The sequence below is a fragment of the Nothobranchius furzeri genome, chromosome 13 (assembly GCF_043380555.1).
Source record: "Nothobranchius furzeri strain GRZ-AD chromosome 13, NfurGRZ-RIMD1, whole genome shotgun sequence".
Taxonomy (NCBI): Eukaryota; Metazoa; Chordata; class Actinopteri; order Cyprinodontiformes; family Nothobranchiidae; genus Nothobranchius; species Nothobranchius furzeri.
The window spans coordinates 52,765,781-52,790,580 of NC_091753.1; the positions used below are offsets into that span (position 1 = coordinate 52,765,781).

The following is a 24,800-nucleotide window of genomic DNA, read 5'->3' on the forward strand; positions in this document are numbered from 1 at the left end:
ACGGCTACATCGACACAGACAACCAGAGGAGTTATTGAATTACCGCCGTGAATGAAACGTGCACATGCACGCACTCGCACGTGTGCGTTCAACGCACAAACACACACATTTGCTCGACTTCTCTGGGACTTTTGGGCTCAATCCTGCACAAGTTAGCATGAGCCGGAGAGGAACTGAGCAAGAAAATATTTGATTTTTCAAACTAAAAATCCTCTTTTGGTTACATTTGTTTCCACACACAAACCTACGCTAACGACAAGTCCTCCGAACGCGTGAGAAGCTTTTTTTCCACACTGCAACAACTAGGACAGCTACTGAGGAAGAGCTTAAGACCGGAGTCATTTTTCTCCTTTGCGATAAAAGTCAACGCTTGAAAAATCCAGTAAAATCCAGATTTTAGGTAACGATGGATGCAAATGTTCATTTTTAGGCTTCAGCGGCACAAATTCAAACAAGATAACTGAATAGAAGAAAATTTAGAGTTCATCAAAATGCCAGAAAGTGAACTTTGATATGCTGTTATCTCCCAGATTATTGTGCTAAACTCAACATCTGGCTCTTATCTACCGCACAGATGCTGAAGTGGTTTCAATCTTCCTGTTTAAATCTGAAAGGAAGGAGAATATGCGCAGACGAGTCCGTTAAATCTGCAGTCGTGTAACGTTTCTGCTAGTTTCACAGCCTCTGAGGCAGCAGATGTGTGGAGTCGACAGCAGCTGGATGTGCAAACGGACAGAGAGGTCCGACAGCGAGAAAGGTCGGGGCGGTGGAGTTCGGCCTCCGGCGGATTCTTAGCCGGCAAACACCTGAGGTTGGAGCGGCGGGGGCAGCAGCTCGTTCTCAACATTATCAGAGTCGATTGCTGATGACGCTGCGGACGCCGTCCCGCTAGCTTTGGTTGCAGCGGAGTTTAGCGTTTCCAGTGGGAAGCTCTCCAACGCACTCTGCACCTTCTGCTCCACCTCATCCGTCCAGTCGATGAGGTCACTCTCCAGCTGGTGAGCCTTCTCTATGACGCGCTCCTGCCTCTCGCTGAGCCCGTTTAGCAGGTCCAGACTGCTGTGGGCTTGAGCGAGAGCACCGGTGCGGGTGGAGGAGGATGACGACGAAGCGGCAGCTCCAGCGGACCGCGGCCAGTGGGGGGACGCCTGGCCCGACATGTAGAGCTCAAACTCCTCAGAGCTCAGGTTCAAAGACTGACCGTCCAGCTTCTCGATGAAGGCCACCGCGCAGCACTGGGGACAGCAGACACGACGTCAGTAAAACGGACACAATCACCACAAATAGTGCACAAAAGTTCCAACAGATTTGAAACGGATGCTGAGGGAAGAAATAAAAGTCATCTTCTCACCAGATTAGTGAAGTAGTAACCATCCTCTCCGGTTCGGAGTCTGCTGGGTTTGCAGAAACGTGTGATGTACTGGATGTTGGACTGCAGTCGTGGAGGATTCGCCTTCAGCACGATGTAAATGAGAGTAGGGAGGAAGTCGTCTGCAGACGCCGCCTCCTTCTTGCTCACTCTGATGGCGTTGAAGATGTGTTTGCTACAGCGAGTTATGCAGCACAGCTTGTCCTTAGGGACTTGCTTTGAATCCATCTCAATGACATCTAAAGTCACAAGGAAAGGCGAGGAGAAAATAGCTGAAAGCCTCGTTGGAGCAGAAGAACATCTGGACACTCAACCTGAACGACGCTCACCCGTTATGGCTTTGACCACGCTGTCCGAGGCCTCGAGGATCTCTTCGTTTACCGGCACACACAGCATCTCCAGGGTGACCCAGTGCAAGTCTCTGAAACCAAACGCGACCAAAATGAACTCCCGGTTTCCCCCGGCGTGTCACTTTTACACACCTCTGCTTCCAGACCTGATTCTCTTCTGAATGGCCAAGTCTTTACTCTCATCGTCTGTGGTTTCAGGACAGAAGACCTCTTTGTAAAGGCGACTCATCATGTACTTCTCTACTTCATCCATTACTATCTCGACGTGATCGGACGAACCTATAAAGAGCAAAAAAACAACCTTTTTGTGATTTTGAGTTTTGAACATCTGTAACGTGAGGGTGATGCTGTGCCTTTAGACTGGATCTGCAGGCGTTCTGAGAGGTTCTGGTAGAAGTCCTGCACACAGTCGGACAGTTCCTCAGCTCCCGCGTCCTGCACCAGAAACAGAGGTCAACATTTTAGTCAGTTCACTTAAAACAAGCAAATTCAAACAGGTAAGAATCCTGAACAATTTTCACAATGACAGCGTTCGCCTTTTTGCGCCTCGAAGAATGAATTCAAAGGTGACTTGTTAACGGGTCGTCTGGACTCGCAGAACGGGTCGGAGCTCACCCGTTTATACACCATGCTCTCGGTGAAAGCCCGACACTGTTTGAAGATTTCCCGGCCAGACTTCAGAGGCTTCAGGAATTCAATGAAGTCCCGCGTGGCCTGGTCACCGTCCAGAGAGGCGTGTCGACCCACCGAGGAGCTGGGACTCGGCATCGACTGCGTGTCGAACGAAGCAACATCTGGGGAAAGGGACGCCGGGCGTTACTTTCATAAAAACCACAGAAACATGGAGGAGCGCAATTTTCTCCACATTAAACGCAAAAGCAGCTGATGAGTTTATTATTTTTTGCAGGAAAAAGTGAAATTAATCATTTCAATTTTTATGCTGAGTCACTCTGAGTCACCGAGATAAAGTTTGATCGCGTTCAAGTTGAATAGATGTCAAACAAATATTTCTGGGGAAACACGCATAAAGTTTGGATTCTTACTGTTGTCATCCGGGAAGCTGCAGGGCGTTCAAAGCTCGGTTCACACAGCAGGGTTTGAAAAGGTCAGACGGGGTGATCAAAGGTCATGACTACGTTAGCTTTGGTCCTGCAGTGTGTGTAAAAACTACACACAAACCAAATTCACACACAAACTCCTTAGTCAGAGGGAAAATCTTACGAGATCAAAAGTGACATCAGAGTACATAAACATGGAGGAGGAGCGGTGTGCGGCGCTCGACCGTCACCTCGCTTTTTGACTGGCTACATGTCACATTAATGCATGGTGGCGCAGCGGTTAGCACTGTTGCCTCGCAGCATGAAGGTTGCAGGTTCGAAACTCGGCTGCGGCCTTTCAGCGTGGAGTTGCGTGTTCTCCCCATGCACGCGTGGGTTTCCCCCACAGATCACAGCATGCCCTATAGGTTATAAATTGTAAGTCGCTTTGGATAAAAGCGTCTGCTAAATAAACAAACATTAAAAAGCAGCACTCTTGTTTGTCCCGAAAAATCAGACCATGTCAATCCAACTAGGGATGCAACGATACCACTTTTTTCCAAACCGATACGATACCGATACTTGGATCTGAATACTCGCCGATACCGATACTTCTACCACACAAAAAAATGCAATGATTTGGAATACAGATTTTATTTTCTTCTCTGCTTTCAACAGGAAAAGACTGTGAGGTAGATAAAAGGTAAAATATATGAATAGAAATCATCACAAAACTAAAATATTAGGTGAAATGAAATGACAAGTTACAGTGAAGCCATTTTCAAGCAACTGCACTGGAATCGGTTCCTGGTATTGGTTAACTTTTACCGATACCAGTATCGGTATCGGTGCGTCCCTAAATCCAACATGCTTGACATGCCCGATTTATGATCCGAGCGGTCACGACACGCTTCAGCGAAACAAGAGCACTCTTAACTCAACACACAGAGGAATTTCTAATAAGATTATCTTAAGAGTCATTACGGTAATCGGGCATGTTCGTAAAACTGTCAGAGAGGGAAGATCGGGTTAAAATATCGGCATGATTATCCTGCAAATGTGAACCGGGCCTCACCAGGACAGCACACCTGCAGTTTGGGCTTGCTTTTAGCACCCCCTAGTGTCCAGTTAGTAAAACCAAAAGTGAAACTCCTCTCCTCGCTGTGTGGTTGTCTTTTTAACACCTTAATCTAACGACTGAAATGCCTCCCCAGCCTTCATTAGTGTCTACAGGAGCGATTCTATACTAAATCAAACAAATCAGCTGTGCAGGAAACGTGCTGGCATGTCTGCTCCATTTTTAGAAAGTCCAATAGGGACCAGACCGGCACTCTGACGTTGCAAGTGCAATATTCTGGTCGTAGAGGGCGGTTGGGGTCTGAGAGACATTTCATTAATCTGATAAAAGGTCATTTTAGCACATACTGGCTGAAGAAAATGATTTAAATATGAAAAAGTAGCATAGAGTCCCTGTAATAACCTGTTAAAAAACAAGCTCGTATATCTCATTGCTGGTAAATGGTAACTGGCCTGTGTTTGATATAGAGCCTTCTAGAGTCCTGGAACCCCCCAAGGTGCTTTACAACACAATTAGTCATTCACCCATTCACACACACACTCACACACTGGTGGGGATGAGCTACAATGTAGCCACAGCTGCCCTGGGGCGCACTGACAGAGGTGAGGCTGCCGAGCTCTGGCACCACCGGTCCCTCCGACCACCACCAGCAGGCAAGGTGGGTTAAGTGTCTTGCCCAAGGACACAACGACAGCGACAGACTGAGCGGGGCTCGAACCTGCAGCCTTTCCGATTACGGGGCGAGCCCTTAACTCCTGTGCCACCGTCACCCTCGCGACTGGATTGACTTGTTTAATTGTGAAACTGTAACATTTTTAGGACACTGACACTAAATTCAGTTATTCACACGCACACGCACACGCACACACACACACACACACACACACACACACACACACACACACACACACACACACAAAGAAGCAAGGCTGCCAAATAATCGCCACGCCGGTCCCTTCGGCCGCCACCAGCAGGCAAGGAGGCTGAAAAATCTTGCCCGAGGACAAAAAGACCGACAAGGACGAAGCCTGGGTTGTAACCAGGGCCCTCATTTTCCAACAGTACTTACACAGATATGTGTGTATTTTGTGTTTTACACAGATTTACACATTCTGCTACGTTCTCCCAGAAGGCATTTTTTCATTTACTGTTTACCCACGCGCTGAGAGAACTTCTTATTCGGCAACTTCGATCTTGCTGTCACTGAAGTACTTATTTTTGGGAGGGGGGTGCGCAGGGATTTCCTTGATAAGCTTAGGACGTGGCGTGACCAATGTTGGTTAATGAAGGGAGTTTCTGTATGTGAATAACGGAATGGACAGCGGTCACTGCATGTTTCATAAATCACCACTTGTGCCGTGCATACAAACACAACATTCTAAATTTCACTCGTAGGATGGAATATAGGACAATTTCTACGAACGAATGAGGGACCAGAAACCCACTGGTTACATGACGAACTCCTATTTCCTGATGAAGATGAAGTCGTTTAAGCAATACAAGTCTCTCTTGTTGTGAACCACCGAATGTTTACCTTTTTTTGGTGGTGTTTTTGCTGACTGAGTGAAAAACTTAGTGACTGTAGTGACTTTGCTGGATTTCTCTTTTGGCTTTCTTTCATCAGACTTGCTGAAGGGTGTCACTGAAGGCTGTGATTGCGTCCTCTGATGTCTGCTTGCATAGATTTCCTGTTCCTTTCTCTGCAGCCTGGACAAAATAAGACCAAACAACTCAAACGGCCATCAGGTAGACAGCTGGATCAAAACGAGGGAACATTAAGGTAGGAGAAATTAAGAGATAAAATAACTGCTTTTTCATAAGTTTTCCTCTACACAGAAGTGGCACAAAGAGGCAGACCAACCTTTCAGCAAGCGCCCGATCCTCCTGTATCTGCTTTTGCTTTTCTAGCTGATTTTCCTCTCGCTTGCACTTTGAGCACAGACCCTGCCAGGCTGCGTTGCCATAAAATCCACATCCTTTCTTACAGAGCAGCTCTGATTGGTCCACATGGATGCCCCGCCGTTGGCTCATCTTACTAAGGCAAAAGACGACTGATGGAGAAAAGTTAGCTTACAGAAAAGCCTTTTAATGTACAAGAACAGCTGATTAAAATACATAACGCAGCTATTTATAAAAAACATACTTCTTGATTAATGTGCAAATGTCAACACAGACTTCTGAGTTGGTTTGGGTTTACGGCGACACGGGACAGAGCTAATTGCGAGAGACAATTAACTAGTTTAGCTGCAGTAAACTGTTAGCATTAGCTCGCAAATGCTACACTCAACTTTCAAACTACAGCTTGTAATTTTCTTTCTTCCACGGTGACATTCTCTCTGCCGTTTCTAACTAAACAAGACGATAGTAAAGCGTTGTGTTTGACGTGGAAGTTCTTTTAGAAACATTAAGTTAATAAACTATTAGCCCGTGCTAACTAAGCTTCTTATAGAGCTAGATTAACGTGATTATTGATTACACTCCCTAGATACATATTGTCTTTATGAATCATTTGTAAACATACACTTTCATTCGTCTCAGATATTATCGGGTAAGGTTCTCGTAGTCGTCTTTTCAGCGTGCTGTAGGTGAATATTTACATTAGCCAGGTAGCTAGCTTCGTCCCACAGCCATTTTATCTGACAGCTACTTCTTCTTCTACGGTTTGAACTCTTGAGTTGATAAAAAAGGGATAAGCTTTTGTCGCCACTTATCGGTCAAAGTCTGAAGCTACAGTTTTAAAATAAAAAAAACATGCAAGAATAAACAGCTAATGCGCTTCAATGTTACTTGTTTAGGATTCAGCTTTAGTGCAGCTGCCTTATTCTTAAAACTTTACACAATATTTTTTAGATGATTTATGTTAATTTTGTCTGGATAACACCAGCAATTTGTTTTAGGCAGCACAGATAGCGTGCACTAGTGTGTTTGGTAAAAATCAGCACAGGCTAAGAACGCATCAGCTTACCAGTCAGATAAATGGTTTTACTTTATAAAGTCGTACTTTTATAGTAATTTATAGCCGAGCCACATTTTTTCAGTCTACTGCAAAATTCTGACTGAGCCTCAGCTGCTTCAAAATGTATATCTAAGTGTGTATACAAATATGAAAATTGGGTGTAACCTTGACTTATGCCTCAGCTGGGAAGTCACTGATCTCATATTTGTGATAAAATGTGAGTTAAAATGTGTTAGATTTTGTCCCACAGGCGTATAGTATAAACCAGCATTGCCGGGAATATCATTATCAGACGATTCAGCCGCAACAACGCAGTTATTTATGGCATGCTACGAAGAAAAAGTTACCAAGCAATGTGATAAATAAATAAAAGGAAACAGTATTTATTGTTGGTTTATAAAACTGTATGACGGCTGAAATCGTGATTTTTTTTCAACTGCATGTTAAACAAACTACCTAATTATGACATAATCTGAACTATATAGCCTATCTGCATCTCATAATTAAAGTTTTTATTATAAGGACGCCTTTTTCCTGAACAGTTCTAAAGCAAGGAGTCTAAACGGTATAACCCCGCACATTTGGTCAATGGCATGCCTCCGATTAGCAGAGCACGTAAAAAAGCCATACAATAAAAAAGGGTGGGCTATTGTCTCCAACAGGAAGAGCGCATCACGCACAAGCGCGCCGCAGCTGCGCTATTCAGGAAGTTTTTCTTTCGTTTTGGTACTTTTGTGGGATCTGTTCGCTGATATAAGCATTGAAAAATGAAAGGTAAGACAACCGACTTTACTTTTTTGCGCATGTTTAGAGGTGTTGCGTCTAAACGCGCGATCTGACCGCTATTTGATTCCATATTCCCTAAAACGAGTCTGGATCAGAACCTGCACGTTTACTGGTTGATAACGGTTCTGAGTGTGGAGGGGAGATCTTCACACAGAACAAAGAAACGCGTCAAATCGGAACTTTTGGTTAATTTTGCGCGCCGAGTTTTAGTTTCACTTTGCAAAAGTAGAGGGTCTCGCCTCCAGGCAGTTTTATCCCGTAATCTGTTTCACAGATCAGAAAACAAGCGTGTTTTTCTCCTTTATGACGTATTGTTTACTTGTAAGTGTCTTAATGTTAGCACAAAGGCGTGTCTGCTTAGTAATGCATTCATGATTATATTTTTATACATTATTAGTTTATTAATGCTTAATAATGCACTAGTAACGTTAATAAAGGGACTCTTTGTGTTGCCAAATATTCTTCTAAATCGACCAGAAAAAAACTCACACACTCCAACAGTCCTGAAAGTTTCACTGCATAAAAAAATTCATGCAAAACATTTTCTGAAAAAAAAAAGATCTCATAAAAACTTCACAGAGTGAGAAATTGAACATTCGTAGTTAATTACCAACATCATTTAGGTCATCTGGAAAATTTCAACACGTCAAATAATAAATGAATACATTTAGAAGGAAATAGAAAATCACAACGTCTGCAGGCGGTGCAAAACTCCGCTGCCAAACTTTTAACATGTAAAAGTGCTCACATCACACTTGTGTCACGTCTGGGTGGCAATTTCTTGACCCACGACATGCTGAATCCAAACACGGAGAGCAGGAATGTAAGTAAAGGTCTTTATTACTAAATAAGGGAAAAGTGAGAGACGGGAACCGACGAGATGCAGGACTGGCAGCAGGAATCCAGGAGAGTTTCTAAGGAGGGAGACAGAGTGAATATAAGGCGGAAAACAATGGGAACTTATCTGGAGACTAGTCTTACTGTTACTCGGTAGTAGTAATGGCACGGGAAGGATTGTCGGGTCCGGGTGAGCTGATGAGATCCACAGGTGAGGTATAGGTTGTCCAGAGGTGGAGGAGCAGGAATGGATGTTGGTTGGTGAGCGGCTGAGAGCGGGCGGCCAGGGAATGAAGCAGTGCGTCAGGTAAAACTGAGATCCGGGCTTGTTCTGGAGCTGGTGATGAGTTGAGAGAAACCTGGAGGGGAGCAGGAGAGGGCATCAAGGTATTTACTGGCAACAGGTTCACAAGAATACAAAAACGAGTTTCAGGATCGGGCTGAGGCTGAAGCTACCCAAACAGAGTAATCATCCGGCGTGGTGATGTGTCGCACTGCTCCTTAAATCCCCTGGGCCTGATGAGGAGATCAGCTGCAGCTGGAGCTCTCAGACACGCCCACCTGTGGAAACAATGCTCAGAGGGAAAAGCCAGGTTACTTGCAGTCAGCTCACCACAGACCATGACAGTACCCCCCCCTCAACGGACGCCACCCGGCGGCCGAGCAGAGGAGGAGGAGGCGGAGGAGGAGGAAGCCTGAGAGGCCTCGAAGTCCCTGATGAGGTCCGGGTCAGTGATGAACGAGCGGGGAACCCAGGAGCGATCCTCGGGACCGTAACCCTCCCAGTCCACCAGGTACTGGAACCCACGGCCCCGGGGGCGGACATCAAGGAGGCGACGGACAGGGTACACCAGACCACCTCCGACGAGCCTGGCCGGCGGAGGAGGAGCAGGAGCAGGACACAGGGGACTAGAGAGGACAGGTTTAATCAGGGAGACGTGAAAAACAGGGTGGACCCTCATGGACGGGGGCAGAGCCAAACGGACGGTGGACAGACTGATGACATCAACAATGGGGTATGGACCGATGAACCGGGGAGCCAGCTTCCTGCTGGTGTCCTTCAGGCAGATGTCCCTGGTGGACAGCCAGACCTTCTGCCCAGGGGTGTACACCGGAGCTGGTCGTCGGTGTCGATCCGCAAGGCGGCGGTTACGGTCTGCAGTCCTCTGCAGAGCCGCCGTGGTCTGGACCCAGGCGCGCCTGGCACGGCGAATGAACTGGGGAGCGGAAACAGGAGGATCTTGGGTAGACGGAAAAAGAGGAGGCTGGTAGCCAAGAACGGTTTCAAATGGAGACAGGCCAGTGGATGCAGACGTATGAGCGTTATGGGCGTACTCTACCCAGGGAAGTTGGGAACTCCAACTAGAGGGGTTGGAGGAACAGACACACCTGAGCATGGCCTCGAGCTCCTGATTCATCCTTTCGCATTGTCCATTAGTCTGTGGGTGGAATCCAGAGCTAAGAGCAACACGAGCCCCCAGGTGGTCAGCGAACTCCTTCCAAACGCGGGACAGGAATTGGGGGCCACGGTCAGACAGTATTTCAGAAGGAATGCCATGCAGACGGAAAACGTGTTTGATCAGAAGTTGGGCGGTTTCGGCAGAGGACGGGAGTGCTTTGAGAGGCACCAGGTGACAGGATTTGGAAAAACGATCAACTACCGTGAGGATGACAGAAAAACCATTAGAGGCGGGTAAACCAGTAACGAAGTCTAAAGCTATGTGAGACCAAGGACGAGTGGGTACAGGCAGAGGGTTGAGGAGTCCGGCTGGAGGTTGGTTACTTGATTTGTTACGGGCACAGATGGAACAGGCGTTGATGTACTCACGGACATCTTTGAACATGGATGGCCACCAGAAGGTTCTGCGGATGAGAGCCAGGGTTCGACCGACCCCAGGATGAACTGAGAATCTTGCCGTATGGGCCCAATGGATCAGATCACCACAAACCCTGGTTAGAACGTACATTTTATGAGGAGGACCGGTACCTGGATCTGGTTCAGTTTGTTGGGCCTCCTGCACCTTTCTGGTGATGTCCCAGGCCACAGCGCCCACGATGCAGGATGGTGGCAGGATTGGGGTGAGTTCTGGGTCCTTGTCGGGTGAGTACAAACGGGATAGAGCGTCCGGCTTGGTGTTCTTGGAACCGGGTCTGTAAGAGATAAGGAATTGGAAACGGGAAAAGAATAGAGACCAGCGGGACTGTCGGGGGTTTAGTCTCTTTGCTTCCTTCAGGTATGCCAGGTTTTTATGATCGGTCCAAATAATGATGGGGTGTTCTGCTCCCTCCAGCCAATGCCGCCACTCCTCCAGAGCTAGTTTAATGGCCAGTAGTTCCCGATCTCCGACGTCATAATTCTGCTCGGCAGGCGTGAGGCGACGAGAGAAGAAGGCGCATGGATGGAGACGGTGATCTGAGGGAGAGACTTGTGAGAGAACCGCACCGACACCAGAGTCTGAGGCATCAACCTCCAGGGTAAACTGGGCGGAGGTGTCGGGACGAGTGAGAATAGGAGCTTGGGTAAACTTGTTCTTTAAGTCCTGAAATGACTTTTAAGCAGCGGGAGACCAAATAAAAGGTTTGTTTATGGAAGTGAGTTGAGTGAGTGGAGCAGCAGTCTGACTGTAATTCTTAATGAATCGGCGGTAAAAATTAGCAAAACCCAGAAAACGCTGCAGTTGCTTACGTGTTGTGGGAGTAGGCCAGGAGAGAACTGATTGAATCTTGTCTGGATCTGTCTTCAACCGCCCGCTCTCGAGGATGAAACCGAGGAACTTGACCGATGGAACATGGAACTCACATTTCTCTGCTTTCCCGTACAGGCGGTTCTCCAGGAGGCGTTGAAGAACGGCTCTGACGTGTTGGCGGTGTTCTGTTGGGGATTTGGAAAAGATCAGGATGTCATCCAGATATACCATAACGAACTGATTGAGGTAATCTTCGAGGACTGAGTTGACCAGGGACTGGAATACGGCAGGGGCATTTGTGAGACCGAAAGGCATGACCAGGTATTCGAAATGACCTAAAGGAGTTTTGAAAGCAGTTTTCCATTCATCACCCTCTTTAACACGAACGAGATGGTAGGCATTGCGCAGGTCCAGTTTAGTAAAGATAGTGGCGTCTTGTACAGGTTCAAAGGTTGAGGAAAGTAACGGGAGTGGATATCTGTTCTTAACTGTAATCTGATTGAGACCCCTGTAATCTATGCAGGGCCTCAGGGAACCATCTTTCTTGGATACAAAGAAAAAACCTGCGCCCAGGGGTGAAGTGGATGGTCTGATTAAACCGGAGGCTAACGATTCTTGTATGTAGGTGGACATACAGACTTGTTCAGGTTTAGACAGATTATACAACCTGCTGGATGGTAGTGGGGCGCCCGGCAAGAGGTCGATGGTGCAATCATATGGTTGGTGAGGGGGCAAAGAGGAGGCACGGTCCTTACTGAAGACGAGGGAAAGACCGTGGTACTCCTCTGGTACTCCTGACAAGTCGGGAGGAACCGGTGGATCGGGGGTAGGTGCAGAACTGGAAGGTGAAGCAGAGCGAAGGCAGTTGGTTAAACAGTGAGAACTCCAAACGACAACCTGAGACGTTCTCCAATTTATTTGGGGATTATGGGTGACAAGCCAGTCATGTCCAAGAACTACAGGAGAGTGGGGAGACGGAAACACACAAAAGGAAATACTCTCCTGGTGGTTACCTGACACCAGTAAATTTACAGGCACAGTCTGGTGAGTGATGGTGGTGAGTGTACCTCCGTCCAGGGATGATGCTTTCAAAGGAGTTGGAAGAGGAATAGTGGGGATATCCAGCTTCTGAACGACTGTATTATCCAGCATATTGTGTTCACAGCCTGAATCCAACAGGGCCTTCAACATATAACTGCCTTGGTTAAACATAATGGCACAGGACAGAGTACAGCGGGATTCAGAAGTCTCATTCGCACCCACCAGTATTCCCGGAACTACTGGTGGGCCTGCCCCTTTTAAACGCAGGGTGCAACTTGAGAGTCGGTGACCAGGTTGACCACAGTAGAGACAGAGGTTAGAAGCGAAGCGGCATTGTCTCTCCTCTGGGGTTAATTTTGTTCTGCCTCTCTGCCTGGTCTCGTCTCCAGATGGCGCCGTAACTTGTGGCAGAAAATCTTTGGACTGGGTTAGCGGGGGAAGGGATACTGGAGAACCCCTAGAACGTTCCTTGAGACGCTTTTCTATCTTAAATGCTAAACTTATAAGCGATTCAAGGTCGGGGGGTTCTTGGCATAACGCCAACTGATCCTGGAGGCGATCGTTTAAAGCCTGGGTGAATGCTCCGAGGAGTGAACCGTGATCTAAAGAGGAAACCGCTGCCAGTGTGCGGAACTCTATCACGAAATCGGCTACGGTCTGATCTCCCTGATGGAGATTCCACAACTTTTTTGCGATTTCAGCTGGGGACTCAGAATGGTCAAAAGTCTTGTTAAATTCGGTCAGAAACCGTGAGACGGAACCACTCAGAAAACCGGCATCATGACTCCTAGCCTCGGCCCAGTCTAACGCCTTTCCTCGGAGTAATCCGATTATGTAAGAGATCTTAACTGAATCTGAGACAAATGCTTCGGGCGATCTTTTAAAAGCCAACTGACAGCTAAACAAAAACCCTCGGCATCTGCCGAACTCACCGGAATAGGTCTCCAATGGGAGAGAGCTGGGTATCCGGAAGTCGATAACCGGAGACGGAACCGGATGTGCAGACGGAGGAGAAACAGGAGGTGACTGATCAGACGGTTCCGGGGGAGTTAGCTTGCTAGCCAGGTGGTGCAACACGTTGCTCACATGGAGTAGCCGTTGGTGGGAGTCAGATACCTGTTTCAGCAAACTATGGATGGTGTGTTGATGACGGGAGAGGGTTTCGGAAACGACAGGCGGGAAGTTAACGGACGAATTGGATTCTGCAATGGAGTCAACTTTTGGCCGGATGATTCTGTCACGTCTGGGTGGCAATTTCTTGACCCATGACATGCTGAATCCAAACACGGAGAGCAGGAATGTAAGTAAAGGTCTTTATTACTAAATAAGGGAAAAGTGAGAGACGGGAACCGACGAGATGCAGGACTGGCAGCAGGAATCCAGGAGAGTTTCTAAGGAGGGAGACAGAGTGAATATAAGGCGGAAAACAATGGGAACTTATCTGGAGACTAGTCTTACTGTTACTCGGTAGTAGTAATGGCACGGGAAGGATTGTCGGGTCCGGGTGAGCTGATGAGATCCACAGGTGAGGTATAGGTTGTCCAGAGGTGGAGGAGCAGGAATGGATGTTGGTTGGTGAGCGGCTGAGAGCGGGCGACCAGGGAATGAAGCAGTGTGTCAGGTAAAACTGAGATCCGGGCTTGTTCTGGAGCTGGTGATGAGTTGAGAGAAACCTGGAGGGGAGCAGGAGAGGGCATCAAGGTATTTACTGGCAACAGGTTCACAAGAATACAAAAACGAGTTTCAGGATCGGGCTGAGGCTGAAGCTACCCAAACAGAGTAATCATCCAGCGTGGTGATGTGTCGCACTGCTCCTTAAATCCCCTGGGCCTGATGAGGAGATCAGCTGCAGCTGGAGCTCTCAGACACGCCCACCTGTGGAAACAATGCTCAGAGGGAAAAGCCAGGTTACTTGCAGTCAGCTCACCACGGACCATGACAACTTGCTTTAAAAATGGTGAATGGTGTATTTGTTCAGTGCCTTCTTAAGGTTCTACAACCCCCCAAGGCACTTCACAACACAGTCAGGCATTCACCCATTCACGCACACACATTCACACGCTGGTGTGGATGAGCTACGGTGTAACTACAGCTGCCCTGACAGAGGTGAGGCCTGCCAAGCACAGGCGCTACTGGTCCCTCCGACCACCGCCAGGAGCACCAGCTAGTGTCTTGCCCAAGGACACAACAGCAGCATTCTCTGGAGCCAGATCGAACCTGCAACCTTCCGATTACTGGAAAACCCGCTCTACCTCTTGAGGTACTGCTGTTTTAGCGACACTACATTGGCTCTCTGGTTCTGGGTCATGATCCTTACTTTTAGAGCGTTACACGGCCAGGCTCCCAGTTACGTCTCTGATCCACTGACTGTCCACAACAGGACGCGCTGTAAGGCCAGTGGCTAGTGGCAGTGCCCCAAACTAGGCTTAGGTCCAGAGACGATCGGCATGGCCACCACACTGTAGGATGCTTTACCCCAGACCCTGTGCTTTTAAAGCAACAGAAAACACATCTGTATACTCAGGCTTTTTACTCATTTTTGTTGATTTTAATTTCATGAAGCTTTGTTTTATGCTTTTATGTCTTATAGGCATGGCAGCTTTATTTATAGAGCACATTTCAAACACAGAGGCAATTCAGTGTGCTTTATCAGGACATGATATGAAAACACATAAAAACACAAATTAAAATACACACAAATGGAATTACAGTTTAGAGCTAAAGGAGAAGACAAAGTTACAGTGCAGATTACAGTGGAGACGACGCAGCATAAAAGACAATTCATTTAAAGGCTGATGAGTACATGAGGGTTTTTAGTTTTGATTTAAACAACACTAGGGTTGGGGCAGATCTGAGGTCAAGGGGAAGCTGATTCCATATGTGAGCAGCATAGTAACTAAATGCACCTCCACCATGTTTGGTTCTGACCCGAGGTTCTACCAGCTGATTGTTTCCAAGGGATCTCGGAGCCCTCTTGGGTGAATATACAGGAATGAGATCTGACATGTATTTTGGTCCCATGCCACTGAGTGATTTATAAACTTTTTTTTGTCTTTCGGCTCTTGAAGAGTACAGACACTTTTTTCTCGTCTCCCTCCCTCTGATCCCAAGGCTCTTTGTCCTGTCTGTGCACGGCGCTTCTGCATTTTTTCTGGAAACTGGAAATTATTCAAATGGATCTGGTCAGTTGGTCTCTCAACGCGACTGACCAAATTTTTTCAACGATGAGAACGGGAGAAGGGGCTCCCGGTTGCCCCTCTGGGACAGAGCCAGCTGGGCATATACTGGACTCCTGGAAACAGTGGAACCTGATCTGCCTCTCTCAACTGTCTGAAGAGGATTCTGAAGATGTTTGGATATTCGTGGTTTTGGTGTCAGGATTCCTGCTCTTTGACCTGAGCGGTTACCTGGCATACTGGAAAATTAACGAGCTTTAGAGGAATATTGGCTCAATCCCGGAGCTCAGGGAAGGAATGCATCGTGCTGTAAACTCATATAATTGTCGAGGCGAGTCGTAAGCTTGGAACTTTGGCTAAGATTCAGGCTCTGGCACAGAAGGTGGATTCCGTCAAGGACAGAGTTGTGGACGGATCAGCACGAATTGGAATTGATTAATTAAGCCATTATTGGATCTAGAGGGGTTGATGACCAACAGAACTCTAAGGCAGAGAGGAAATTATCTCTGTCTGTCCCCAAAACAAGTTCTTATCTGAATCTGGTGCCCTTGAGCCTGTGAGGCTGAAGTAAAAACTCCCCCCTCAGAAGAAATGGTGAATGCTGCTGTCACTATGGAAACTCTTTCTCCCTCTCCCAGCCTGGGCGGGACTGTGACCGGTGAAGGCCGTGGAACCGTATCTAGGAGTCACTGTGCTCTCCAAGCCATTATCTCCCTCCTCTGTCCAAACGGAGGTGATAAGCGCTGCCCCATGCGGCTGCATGCACCGAAGCGAGGAGAGTCCCAACCCTACCTCCCCACCTAGTGGACACTTATATTGTGTAATGTCTGAAGTGTGTGCATATCTGTCTGAGGTGTTTTTTTTTTGCATAGCAAAGCTACCCTCTCGGGTGAGAGTAACTCTGAAGTACCTTTTTCCCCCTCCCCCGACTCCATCCTCATATCAACCCTCTTGATCTATTACGGTAGCGCGACTCGGGTTGCGAATGACCACAGCCACCAATTCTTGTCATGTATTTATGTCTGATCTCAGAATTGTGTGTACTGAAACTCTAATTTCCCTCTGGGATTAATAAAGTATTATTGAATTGAATTGAAGGAGCACTTTGAAATCTATTCTGTAGTTTACTGGTAACCAGTGTAGCTATCTAAGAACAGGAGTGATGTGCTCCGTTCTGTTAGTTCTTGTTATAGGTATGTGGCTATATTGATGTTATAGTAGCCATTCTGGTAGGGCTGGGGAGGACAGTTATTTTTGACTGAAACTGAGATCTCGATTATTTGAGACGATTATTGATGACCGTATTTTCTGGAGTATACAGTAAGTCGCACCAGCGATAAAATGCATAATGAAGAAGAAAAAAACATATACAAGTCCTCCAGCAGAGGATGGCAGTGTTTCAAACCCTCCCAGCAGGACGGGGAGCTCATTCCTGGGTTGGAGCCAGCCCGCAGCAGGGCGGTATAGCCTACATAATTTGGTATTTAAGTCGCAGGACTGGCCAGACTATGAAAAAAAGTGTGACTTATAGTCCGGAAAATATGGTAGTAAGAAACTTTTATGAAGGAGCGCTTCCTGGACTCAACATAAGTTGGTTTGAGGTGCTCTTTGGATGGGAAGATTCAGTCGAAAAAACAAGAAGAACTCCAAGGCACTCTCATTCAGAAAATCAATTAAATTCAATTCAATTCAAAAATACTTTATTAATCCCAGAGGGAAATTGATTGCTGTAGTAGCTCAGAATAATAATAATACTAATCAAGTCATCAAAGAGTTATTGTATATTACAATGGCTGTTGGCAGGAAGGATCTCCAGTAGCGGTCAGTGTTGCAGCCAAACTGAAGAAGCCTCTGACTGAAGACACTCTTCCGTTGTCGGACAGTCTTGTGAAGAGAATGCTCAGGGTTGTCCATCATTTTCTTGATTCTCTGGAGATTCCTTCTTTGCATCATCTCCTCCAGTGGTTCAGAAACTGCCAAAACTCTGACTGAGTCCTTGAAAGGGCTTGGAGTTCCTCCATCTTGTTGGCCAGTGATCTCACATTGCCCATTATGATCGATAGAAGAGATGGATTGAATTTCCTCTTTCTCTGTCTCCGTTTTGCTCCCGCTCTGCACCCATGCTTCTTGCGTTTTAGCTCATTTGGGATTTGTGGCTTCAGTTGAGGTATTATTTCAGCCTTTCCAATATTAATCAGCTGCTTCTGATTGTAAACCAGCTTGTTGCCATGGTTACGCATCATAACAAATGCTCAAAAAGTGAAAAGAGCTAAAACATAGCAGTAAAAATCCTCCAAGCTTCACAGTACCAGAAACAGAAAAAAATACTGTTTTTCTTGAGAAACTAGAAGAAAAAATGCCCAAGAAAAGGCAAAACTTACATATAGTCAACAGAGCTACTCCAACATGCAGCCACCCAGAGCAGCGCAGTTCCGGAATCAAATTTCTGCTGCGCACCTGTCAAGATTTCACAACACGTTTGTTCAGGTCACTTCAATCAAATTCATATGAACATAAGTTGCAGCAGCATATGTGATAAAATTGTTTCTTCCTTGTAATTCCAGAAAAGCTTTCCCAAGTGAGATGCCAGTTCATAGAACAAGTGTCCTCAGTAAATATCACGCAGCTCCTGGACGGCCTCCTGAAAGACCGTGTCTTCAATTATGAAGAGAAGGACTCAGTGATGGAAGACCATACTAAACGAGCCAGGGCTCGCTCTCTTCTAGACATGGTGATCAGCAAAGGAAACTCAGCCAGCGAGAAGATGATTGGTCACCTGGAAAGAATTGACCCCATACTTTGTTCTGATCTGGGTCTGTCCTGCAATCAGTCTGCTCAGCCAGGTAAGCGGTAACGCAACATTTAATTTGTTCTCATAAGCGCAGATTCTGTAACACACAGAATAAAATGCTGCTTTTCATGCAGTTGTGTTGTGGTTTTAGCTACACCGCCTCCGGGGGCTCTGAGTGGATCCGGTACAGCTGCCTGCACAGTGGAGGAGTTCTGGAAGGCTAAACAGAGTGATTCAAGCGTCAGTAATTCACCTAAAACCCCCAGACACATATGGTTCATGCATTCATTGTAACAAGTTTTTTTTTCCCATTTTGTTACTTTCACTTCTGTTTTTCAGGTTTACTCTGTAACCAAAGCTTCCTATCGGAGCCGTGTTGCCCTGCTGATCACGAACATCGAGTTTTCTCACGAGGCGAGAAGAAACGGGGCTGAGAAAGATGAAGAGAAGATGGAGAAACTGCTCAAAAACCTGGGTTATGAGGTGGTGAGACACAGAAACTGCACTGGGCAGGTACTTCGTTTAAACATTACAGATCCGTGACAATACATGCTGATTGAAATAAAGGAACAGATTTGTGTTTTTACAGGAAATTAACAACGCTTTAACCGACTTCACTGACCACCCCAAACTAAAAGAGACCGACAGCGTTGTGGTGGTCATCATGTCTCATGGAAAACTGGGAGCAGTTCTTGGAGTCAACTGGAAAGATGGTGATGATGACCCAGACGAGTTCCCCATCAACAACATTTTCACACTTTTAGGTCCAGAGAAGTGTCCTAAGCTGGTGAACAAACCAAAAGTCATCATCATCCAGGCCTGCAGAGGAGGTTATCATCATGCATACGCTCCATGAATAAATATTAGGGATGAGCCCGATACTCGTTTCAGACGAGTATCCGGTACGGATAAAGCATTTTTGACGAGTACCAGCATGAAATGAGTAAAACTCGTAAATATCTGTAATCGTGCTGAAGGAAAATCCTCATTGGGTAACTGACTGTCTTCACGCTCTGTGATTGGCCAGTCAAATAGAGCGCCCGCCCCTCCCTACACACAAAACTCTGCAGCCGGGAGCTCACAGCTCAGTCCGCGTCCGGTCCATCCACGCACACACACAGACAGTAACGGATTTCTCTGTGCTTGCTTCACCGTTCACGTTTCTTCAGTACTCCCTGTTTTCTTCAGTTTGCTTCTTTTTAAAGTTATTTAAAGTTACTTTTTTCGTAACGTACGTGGTGCATTTGACAAGACAGAGCTGAAAACGGCTCGTGCTGCGTCAGTCACTGCCTCCCCTCCGGTCAGGTTTTTTTCCCCTCTCTCTCTCTCCTCTTCCTCAGGATCCACTCCTTCTTTCCTATTCACTCTCTCTCTTTCTTTACATTTTAAAATCACAATTGTCTATTTTTTGCTCATTTTAAATATATTTTAATCATTTTCTAAATTCTTTTTTCTATTTTACATGTTTTGTTTTTGTGAAGCGCCCCGTGATTTTTATCTTGAGAGGCGCTAAGAAAAGATCTTTTCTTCTCTCTCTCTTAATTCATGCACTTAAATATTAATGTTCTGATTTTATTGAAAAACTTGTTCTGTAATAGTTTCTTTACTATTGTGATCAAAAACATTTAATCTCAACTCTGAGGCTGCTCTGTAAATAGTTTTCAAATAAACAATACACATAGCAACTTCTGATCAGACCACACCCACTTACGGTTAAACTACACCCACTTCCGGGTTAGGCCACGCCCACTCAGAGTACAGATACAGATTGTGGTGTACTCGCTCATCCCTAATAAATATAGAAGTCTAAAAGTTCCCCCTCAGCTCGTCTTATTCCGTTTGTTTCAGGCCAGAAAGGTTCTGTCCTTTGCAGCGATGCTCCAAACCAGGCTGACGCTGTTCCACCGCCTGAAGAAGGGTTTGAAGGTGACAATCTTCGTTTTGTACACAAAGAAAAAGACTTTATTCCTCTCCTCTCCTGCACTCCTGGTAGGTTAAATCAGAACTTTGATAAGTCCCATTCTGACGTGATGAACATGTCACTTGTAAGATTTTCCTACAGATGCAGTGTCATACAGACACAGGGAACAGGGGTCCCTCCTCATCCAGTACATGGCTGATATTTTTGAAGCCCACTCTGATCGGGACCACATCTATGAGCTATTCCGAAAGGTACGCTTTTGAATTCCAAACTATTTTCAAATGAGCAATGAGCATGAATTTTACAGGGAAATAATCACAATATAGTCTAATGTCTCAAATCATGTTGGAAGGAAGGTTACGTTTGTGACTGTTGGAAATGTGTGTTTACGGTAGAACAAAGTTTTGTAATTTTACTTACTTCAATTCAATTCAAAAATACTTTATTAATCCCAGAGGGAAATTGATTGCTGTAGTAGCTCAGAATAATAATAATAATCAAGTCATCAAAGAGTTATTGTATATTACAATGGCTGTTGGCAGGAAGGATCTCCAGTAGCGGTCAGTGTTGCAGCCAAACTGAAGAAGCCTCTGACTGAAGACACTCTTCCGTTGTCAGACAGTCTTGTGAAGAGAATGCTTAGGGTTGTCCATCATTTTCTTTATTCTCTGGAGAATCCTTCTTTGCATTATCTCCTCCAGTGGTTCCACAGTCGTCCCCAGAACAGAACCAGCCTTTTTTATTAGGCTGTTGAGCCTTTTCAGGTCCCTGCTTCCGATGCTGACCAGCACCTGATTTATCATTGCCCATGATGATCGATGGAAGAGATGGTTTGCATTTCCTCTTTCTCTGTCTCCGTTTTGCTCCCGCTTTGCACCCACGCTTCTCGCGTTTTAGCTCATTTGGGATTTGTGGCTTCAGTTAAGGTATTATTTCAACCTTTCCAATGTTAATCAGCTGCTCCCGGTTGTAAACCAGCTTGTTACCATGGTTACGCATCATAACAAATGCTCAAAAAGTAAAAAAAAAATAGCAGTAAAAATCCTCTAAGCTTCACAGCACCAGAAACAGAAAAGTAAAATGCCAAAAAATACAGTTTTTCTTGAGAAACTAGAAGAAAAAATGTCCAAAAAAGGCTAAACTTACATATAGTCAACGGAGCTACTCCAACATGCAGCCACCCAGAGCAGCGCGGTTCCGGAATGTTCAGTTTTACTTGGTTTTTCAATCAATCTTAACAGTGGTGGCTCCAGAAATGGTTTTCTGCAGGTGCTATGAAGGAGCTAGTCTTTTTATTGAGGGTGCTATGAAGGAAGTGGTCATGCGTACCTATCGTTCTCGAAAACACCTTCGACACTAGCAGATACACATGCGTGCACAAACCCTCAAAAACACCTGAAACAATCATTAATACACATCACAAACATATGAACAATCGCTGACTTTTCCATGAAATCATAAACACATACAGCCACACAGAAACCCATCTATAGTGTTGCAAGGTTAGCTAACACTAGCGTTAGCGTTTCCAGCGGCAAAACCCTGGACTGCTGCGGCGGTTGAGGGTTGACTCTCTACATCCAGATCCGTAGGTTTTTGTGGGTCTGAGATCACTTCCATTCGTTTCTGACTGAACCCGTGGAAATGTGGGCAACAAAAACGATCCATTTTACCACTAGCTCTACCTTTCACTCGTTCGCAGGTGGAAAATGAGGTCAAAGGTTAACATCAATTTCCTGTTTTGGTTTAAGTTTTAACTATCTATATGATAATTTACTGATTATTTTGTTTTGTATGTTAAATATTATCACATCCACACGTTAAATTAAAATTAAATTGTAAAAAAAAAAATCTAATATTTACTTGGGGGTGCAATGACTAATCCAGGGGTAGCTATAGCGCCCCCTAGCGCCACCCTGGTGCCGCCACTGAATCTTAAAGAGCAAGTCACCCCCAAATCAACTTTTATTTTTCTGATAAACTATATAAATGTGTGTTTAATTGTGCTGCAGCCACGTGTAGTCAACAGTTTTGCACTTAAGTGCATTTTAGTTAAAATTTTTAATTTTCTGCCTAAAACTGTCAGTGTTGTGCTGTAGTCAGGTAAAAACTCTGCACTGCATTTGAATTTAAATCTGCCATCGCTATTGGCTGAGAGGTTCCCTAGAACGTTAGCTGGTACCATATGATGTCACAATGTCGTTGTGAGCCTGTGTGTGTGTGTATTTGTTAGCAGCTCTGCCCCCTCGGTCTGCTAGGCAACAGCATTTGTTGCATTTTTCAAACAGGAAGTGTGAGTTGAGTAAGAATCTGGTAGACGGTGACTTGCTTTTTAAGTTCTTACTTTGAAGTTTTTTAAGTAGAAATTAAGAATAATTGTCATGAACAGGTCTGGGGGAATAATACTATCAATAAAACTGGCCGTGGAGCAATTATGCCGCCACAGCCCTGTCTACTGTACCATGTAGATAACTATGATAAGTACATACTTGTAGTTATCATCCATTTATCGTTATCGAGTACTCCTCAGTATACTGCGAGACTGAATTTAGCACTAACCTGTGTGTTGTTGAGTTATGTTTATTAGCTAAAATAAGCTAATAAAGAATGCTGGTTGCCAACTCATATTGTGTCTTCTGCAACGTGACATGGTGTCAGGAGCGGCCAGTTGAGTAAACCGTGGTCATGGCGAAGTTCAGACCTCAGGAGCAGTTAGATTTTTCCCAGCCGGTGGAGTGGCCAGTTTGGCGTCGCAGTTTCGCTCGGTTCAGAGTGGCGTCAAAGCTTGACTGGGAGCCTGGAGATGTACAAGTTAGCCCTCTTCTCTACGCCAGCAACCAGCCACTTGGGCCAGCTCCTCCCGGGGAATCCCTAGGCGTTCCCTGGCCAGACGAGTTACATAGTCCCTCCAGTGTGTCCTGGGTCTTTCTTTAGGTCTCCTCCCGGTTGGACATGCCTGGAAAACATCACCAGGGAGGCGTCCAGGAGGCATCCTAACCAGATGCCAGAGGCACTTCAACTGGCTCCTCTTAATGTGGAGGAGCAGCGGGTCTACTCTGAGCCCCTCTTGGATAATAACCGAGCTTGTCACCCTATCTCTAAGGGAGAGTCCCTGCGGAGAAAACAAAACTCGACTACTTGAATCCACAAGCTCATTCGGTCACTATCAAAAGCTTGTGACCATAGGTGAGGACAGAAACGTAGATCGACTGGTAAATCAGGATTTCCACGTTCTGGCTCAGCTTCTCTTCACCATGACAGACCGGTTCAACACCTGCATCACTGCAGACGCAGCACCATTCTTACAGTACATATTGCACCTTTAAAGAATTTCTTGGGACATTTTGAAGTGTGTTTAACAGTTATAAATAATCATCTTGTGGATAGCTCCCCGAACAGCATCAGTTTGGATAAATAGCATTTACATCCAACAAGATTGGCTAGTCCGAACACACAAATCCAGAATCGTGCCAATACCATTCTGATAAACTTTGATCTTCTAAATTTCACATGGCAGAAAAATCCATTTAAAGTATGAATTAAACAAAAAAAAAAGCAAATAAAAATAAATGGCTCTTTCTGATTTAATCATGTAAATTCTTTACTTTGTAAAAGGTCTTGCAGCGCTTCGAAGACAGGGAAGTGAGGAACTGCCTGCAGATGCCAACCATGGACAGACTGACTCTAACCAAACACTTCTATCTCTTTCCGGGCCTCGTGGACACAAACCAGTAGCACCACCTGCTTTTGTTAACATTGAGCCAATGTTTAAAATATATGACCAACAATTTTTTTAATTAACAATGAGCTTTTGTCTTTTTATTAACCGATTTCACATTCTGTAACTGCTCAGTTTTATTCACATTTTAATTTGAAATCTTGATATTTATTTTTTTATGCTGTCATTTGATAAAATGTCTTTTTTCCAGATGACATGTTTTTTAAAAACCAAACAGAATTTTAGACAAACTGTAAAAAAGATTTTGACACCAAACAGAAAAAACACAGAGAGGATTAAAGAACTATTGATTTGGTTTGTGTTGAGCCTCAGGTTTTTGAATTAAAATGTTTTATTTTTGTTTTAAACGATTTCCAGGTAATTTCTCAGCAGCAAACCAGTGACCAGGATAAAATCCAACACATCTCCCAGAGAGGCAAACTGTTAAAATCCAGACTCTGGGTTAAAAGTCCATGCATGGCCAAACCAGCTGAATGATGGTTACCTGGAAGCTGTATCAGTAAGAGGAACCTCTTTGATGGAAGGAGATCAGCCTCTATGTACCTAGCACCCTCGGCCCATTAATTGGCAGCAGGTGCGAGAGATCATGTACTTTATTTTTTTCAAACATACTTATCCTATGTTGTCTTCTTGAGGCGCAACTTAAATTTGTTTTAAGCAGAATGGATTCAGTCCTAAACTCAAACTTTATTTATTTATATAGCACTTAATCATGCAATACATGCAACTCAAAGTGCTTAACAAATTAAAAAGGCCCCGCATACCCACATTCCCTCTCATCCCCAATAAAACCCCCTTCACAACACTCATCCTCCGGCACACACACTCACACACACGCGCCCCCCCCCAATAGAAAAAACACAATGGACTGAGTTCAGATGAGCCAGACCAGCTAAGTAAGATAAGGAAACACCATCAGGGGAGCCATCCGCCCCGACAACAGCAGATCCACAGCAGCAGCCGAGGCACCGACACAGGGCGCCCAGGGCAGGGAGGGCGGAGACCCCCTATCTCCACCCAGGCACACCCGGA

General features: G+C 45.5%; 2 protein-coding genes across 6 annotated transcripts; one reads left to right on the forward strand and one right to left on the reverse strand.

The window, feature by feature from the left end:
- Nucleotides 1-572: 572 nt before the first annotated feature.
- rabgef1l (RAB guanine nucleotide exchange factor (GEF) 1, like) lies at nt 573-6,507 on the reverse strand. 3 transcript variants are annotated; one of them, XM_015951039.3, is made up of 9 exons: nt 6,432-6,507; nt 5,696-5,885; nt 5,369-5,541; nt 2,335-2,513; nt 2,073-2,154; nt 1,866-1,998; nt 1,699-1,790; nt 1,352-1,608; nt 573-1,235 (listed from the first exon to the last, which is right to left on the reverse strand). In XM_015951039.3, exons 2-9 carry the CDS (start codon nt 5,863-5,865, stop codon nt 792-794), a joined length of 1,530 nt encoding a protein of 509 aa, XP_015806525.1. In that variant the 5' UTR covers nt 5,866-5,885; nt 6,432-6,507; the 3' UTR covers nt 573-791. The 3 variants fall into 3 exon arrangements, with proteins under 3 accessions (XP_015806525.1, XP_015806523.1, XP_070399706.1); XM_015951037.3 differs by having other exon boundaries at nt 6,356-6,495; XM_070543605.1 differs by lacking the exon at nt 6,432-6,507 and having other exon boundaries at nt 5,696-6,095.
- On the forward strand, nt 5,492-24,062 carry LOC107380030 (caspase a). Of its 3 annotated transcripts, XM_070543606.1 has the most exons (9): nt 5,503-5,614; nt 11,236-11,421; nt 17,882-18,160; nt 18,260-18,348; nt 18,448-18,621; nt 18,698-18,938; nt 19,957-20,097; nt 20,171-20,280; nt 23,645-24,062. In XM_070543606.1, the coding sequence occupies exons 3-9, from the start codon at nt 18,001-18,003 to the stop codon at nt 23,762-23,764; spliced, it is 1,035 nt and encodes a 344-aa protein (XP_070399707.1). In that variant the 5' UTR covers nt 5,503-5,614; nt 11,236-11,421; nt 17,882-18,000; the 3' UTR covers nt 23,765-24,062. The 3 variants fall into 3 exon arrangements, with proteins under 3 accessions (XP_054598447.1, XP_070399707.1, XP_054598446.1); XM_054742472.2 differs by lacking the exon at nt 11,236-11,421 and having other exon boundaries at nt 5,492-5,614; XM_054742471.2 differs by lacking the exons at nt 5,503-5,614; nt 11,236-11,421 and adding an exon at nt 7,459-7,564.
- Nucleotides 24,063-24,800: the final 738 nt, after the last annotated feature.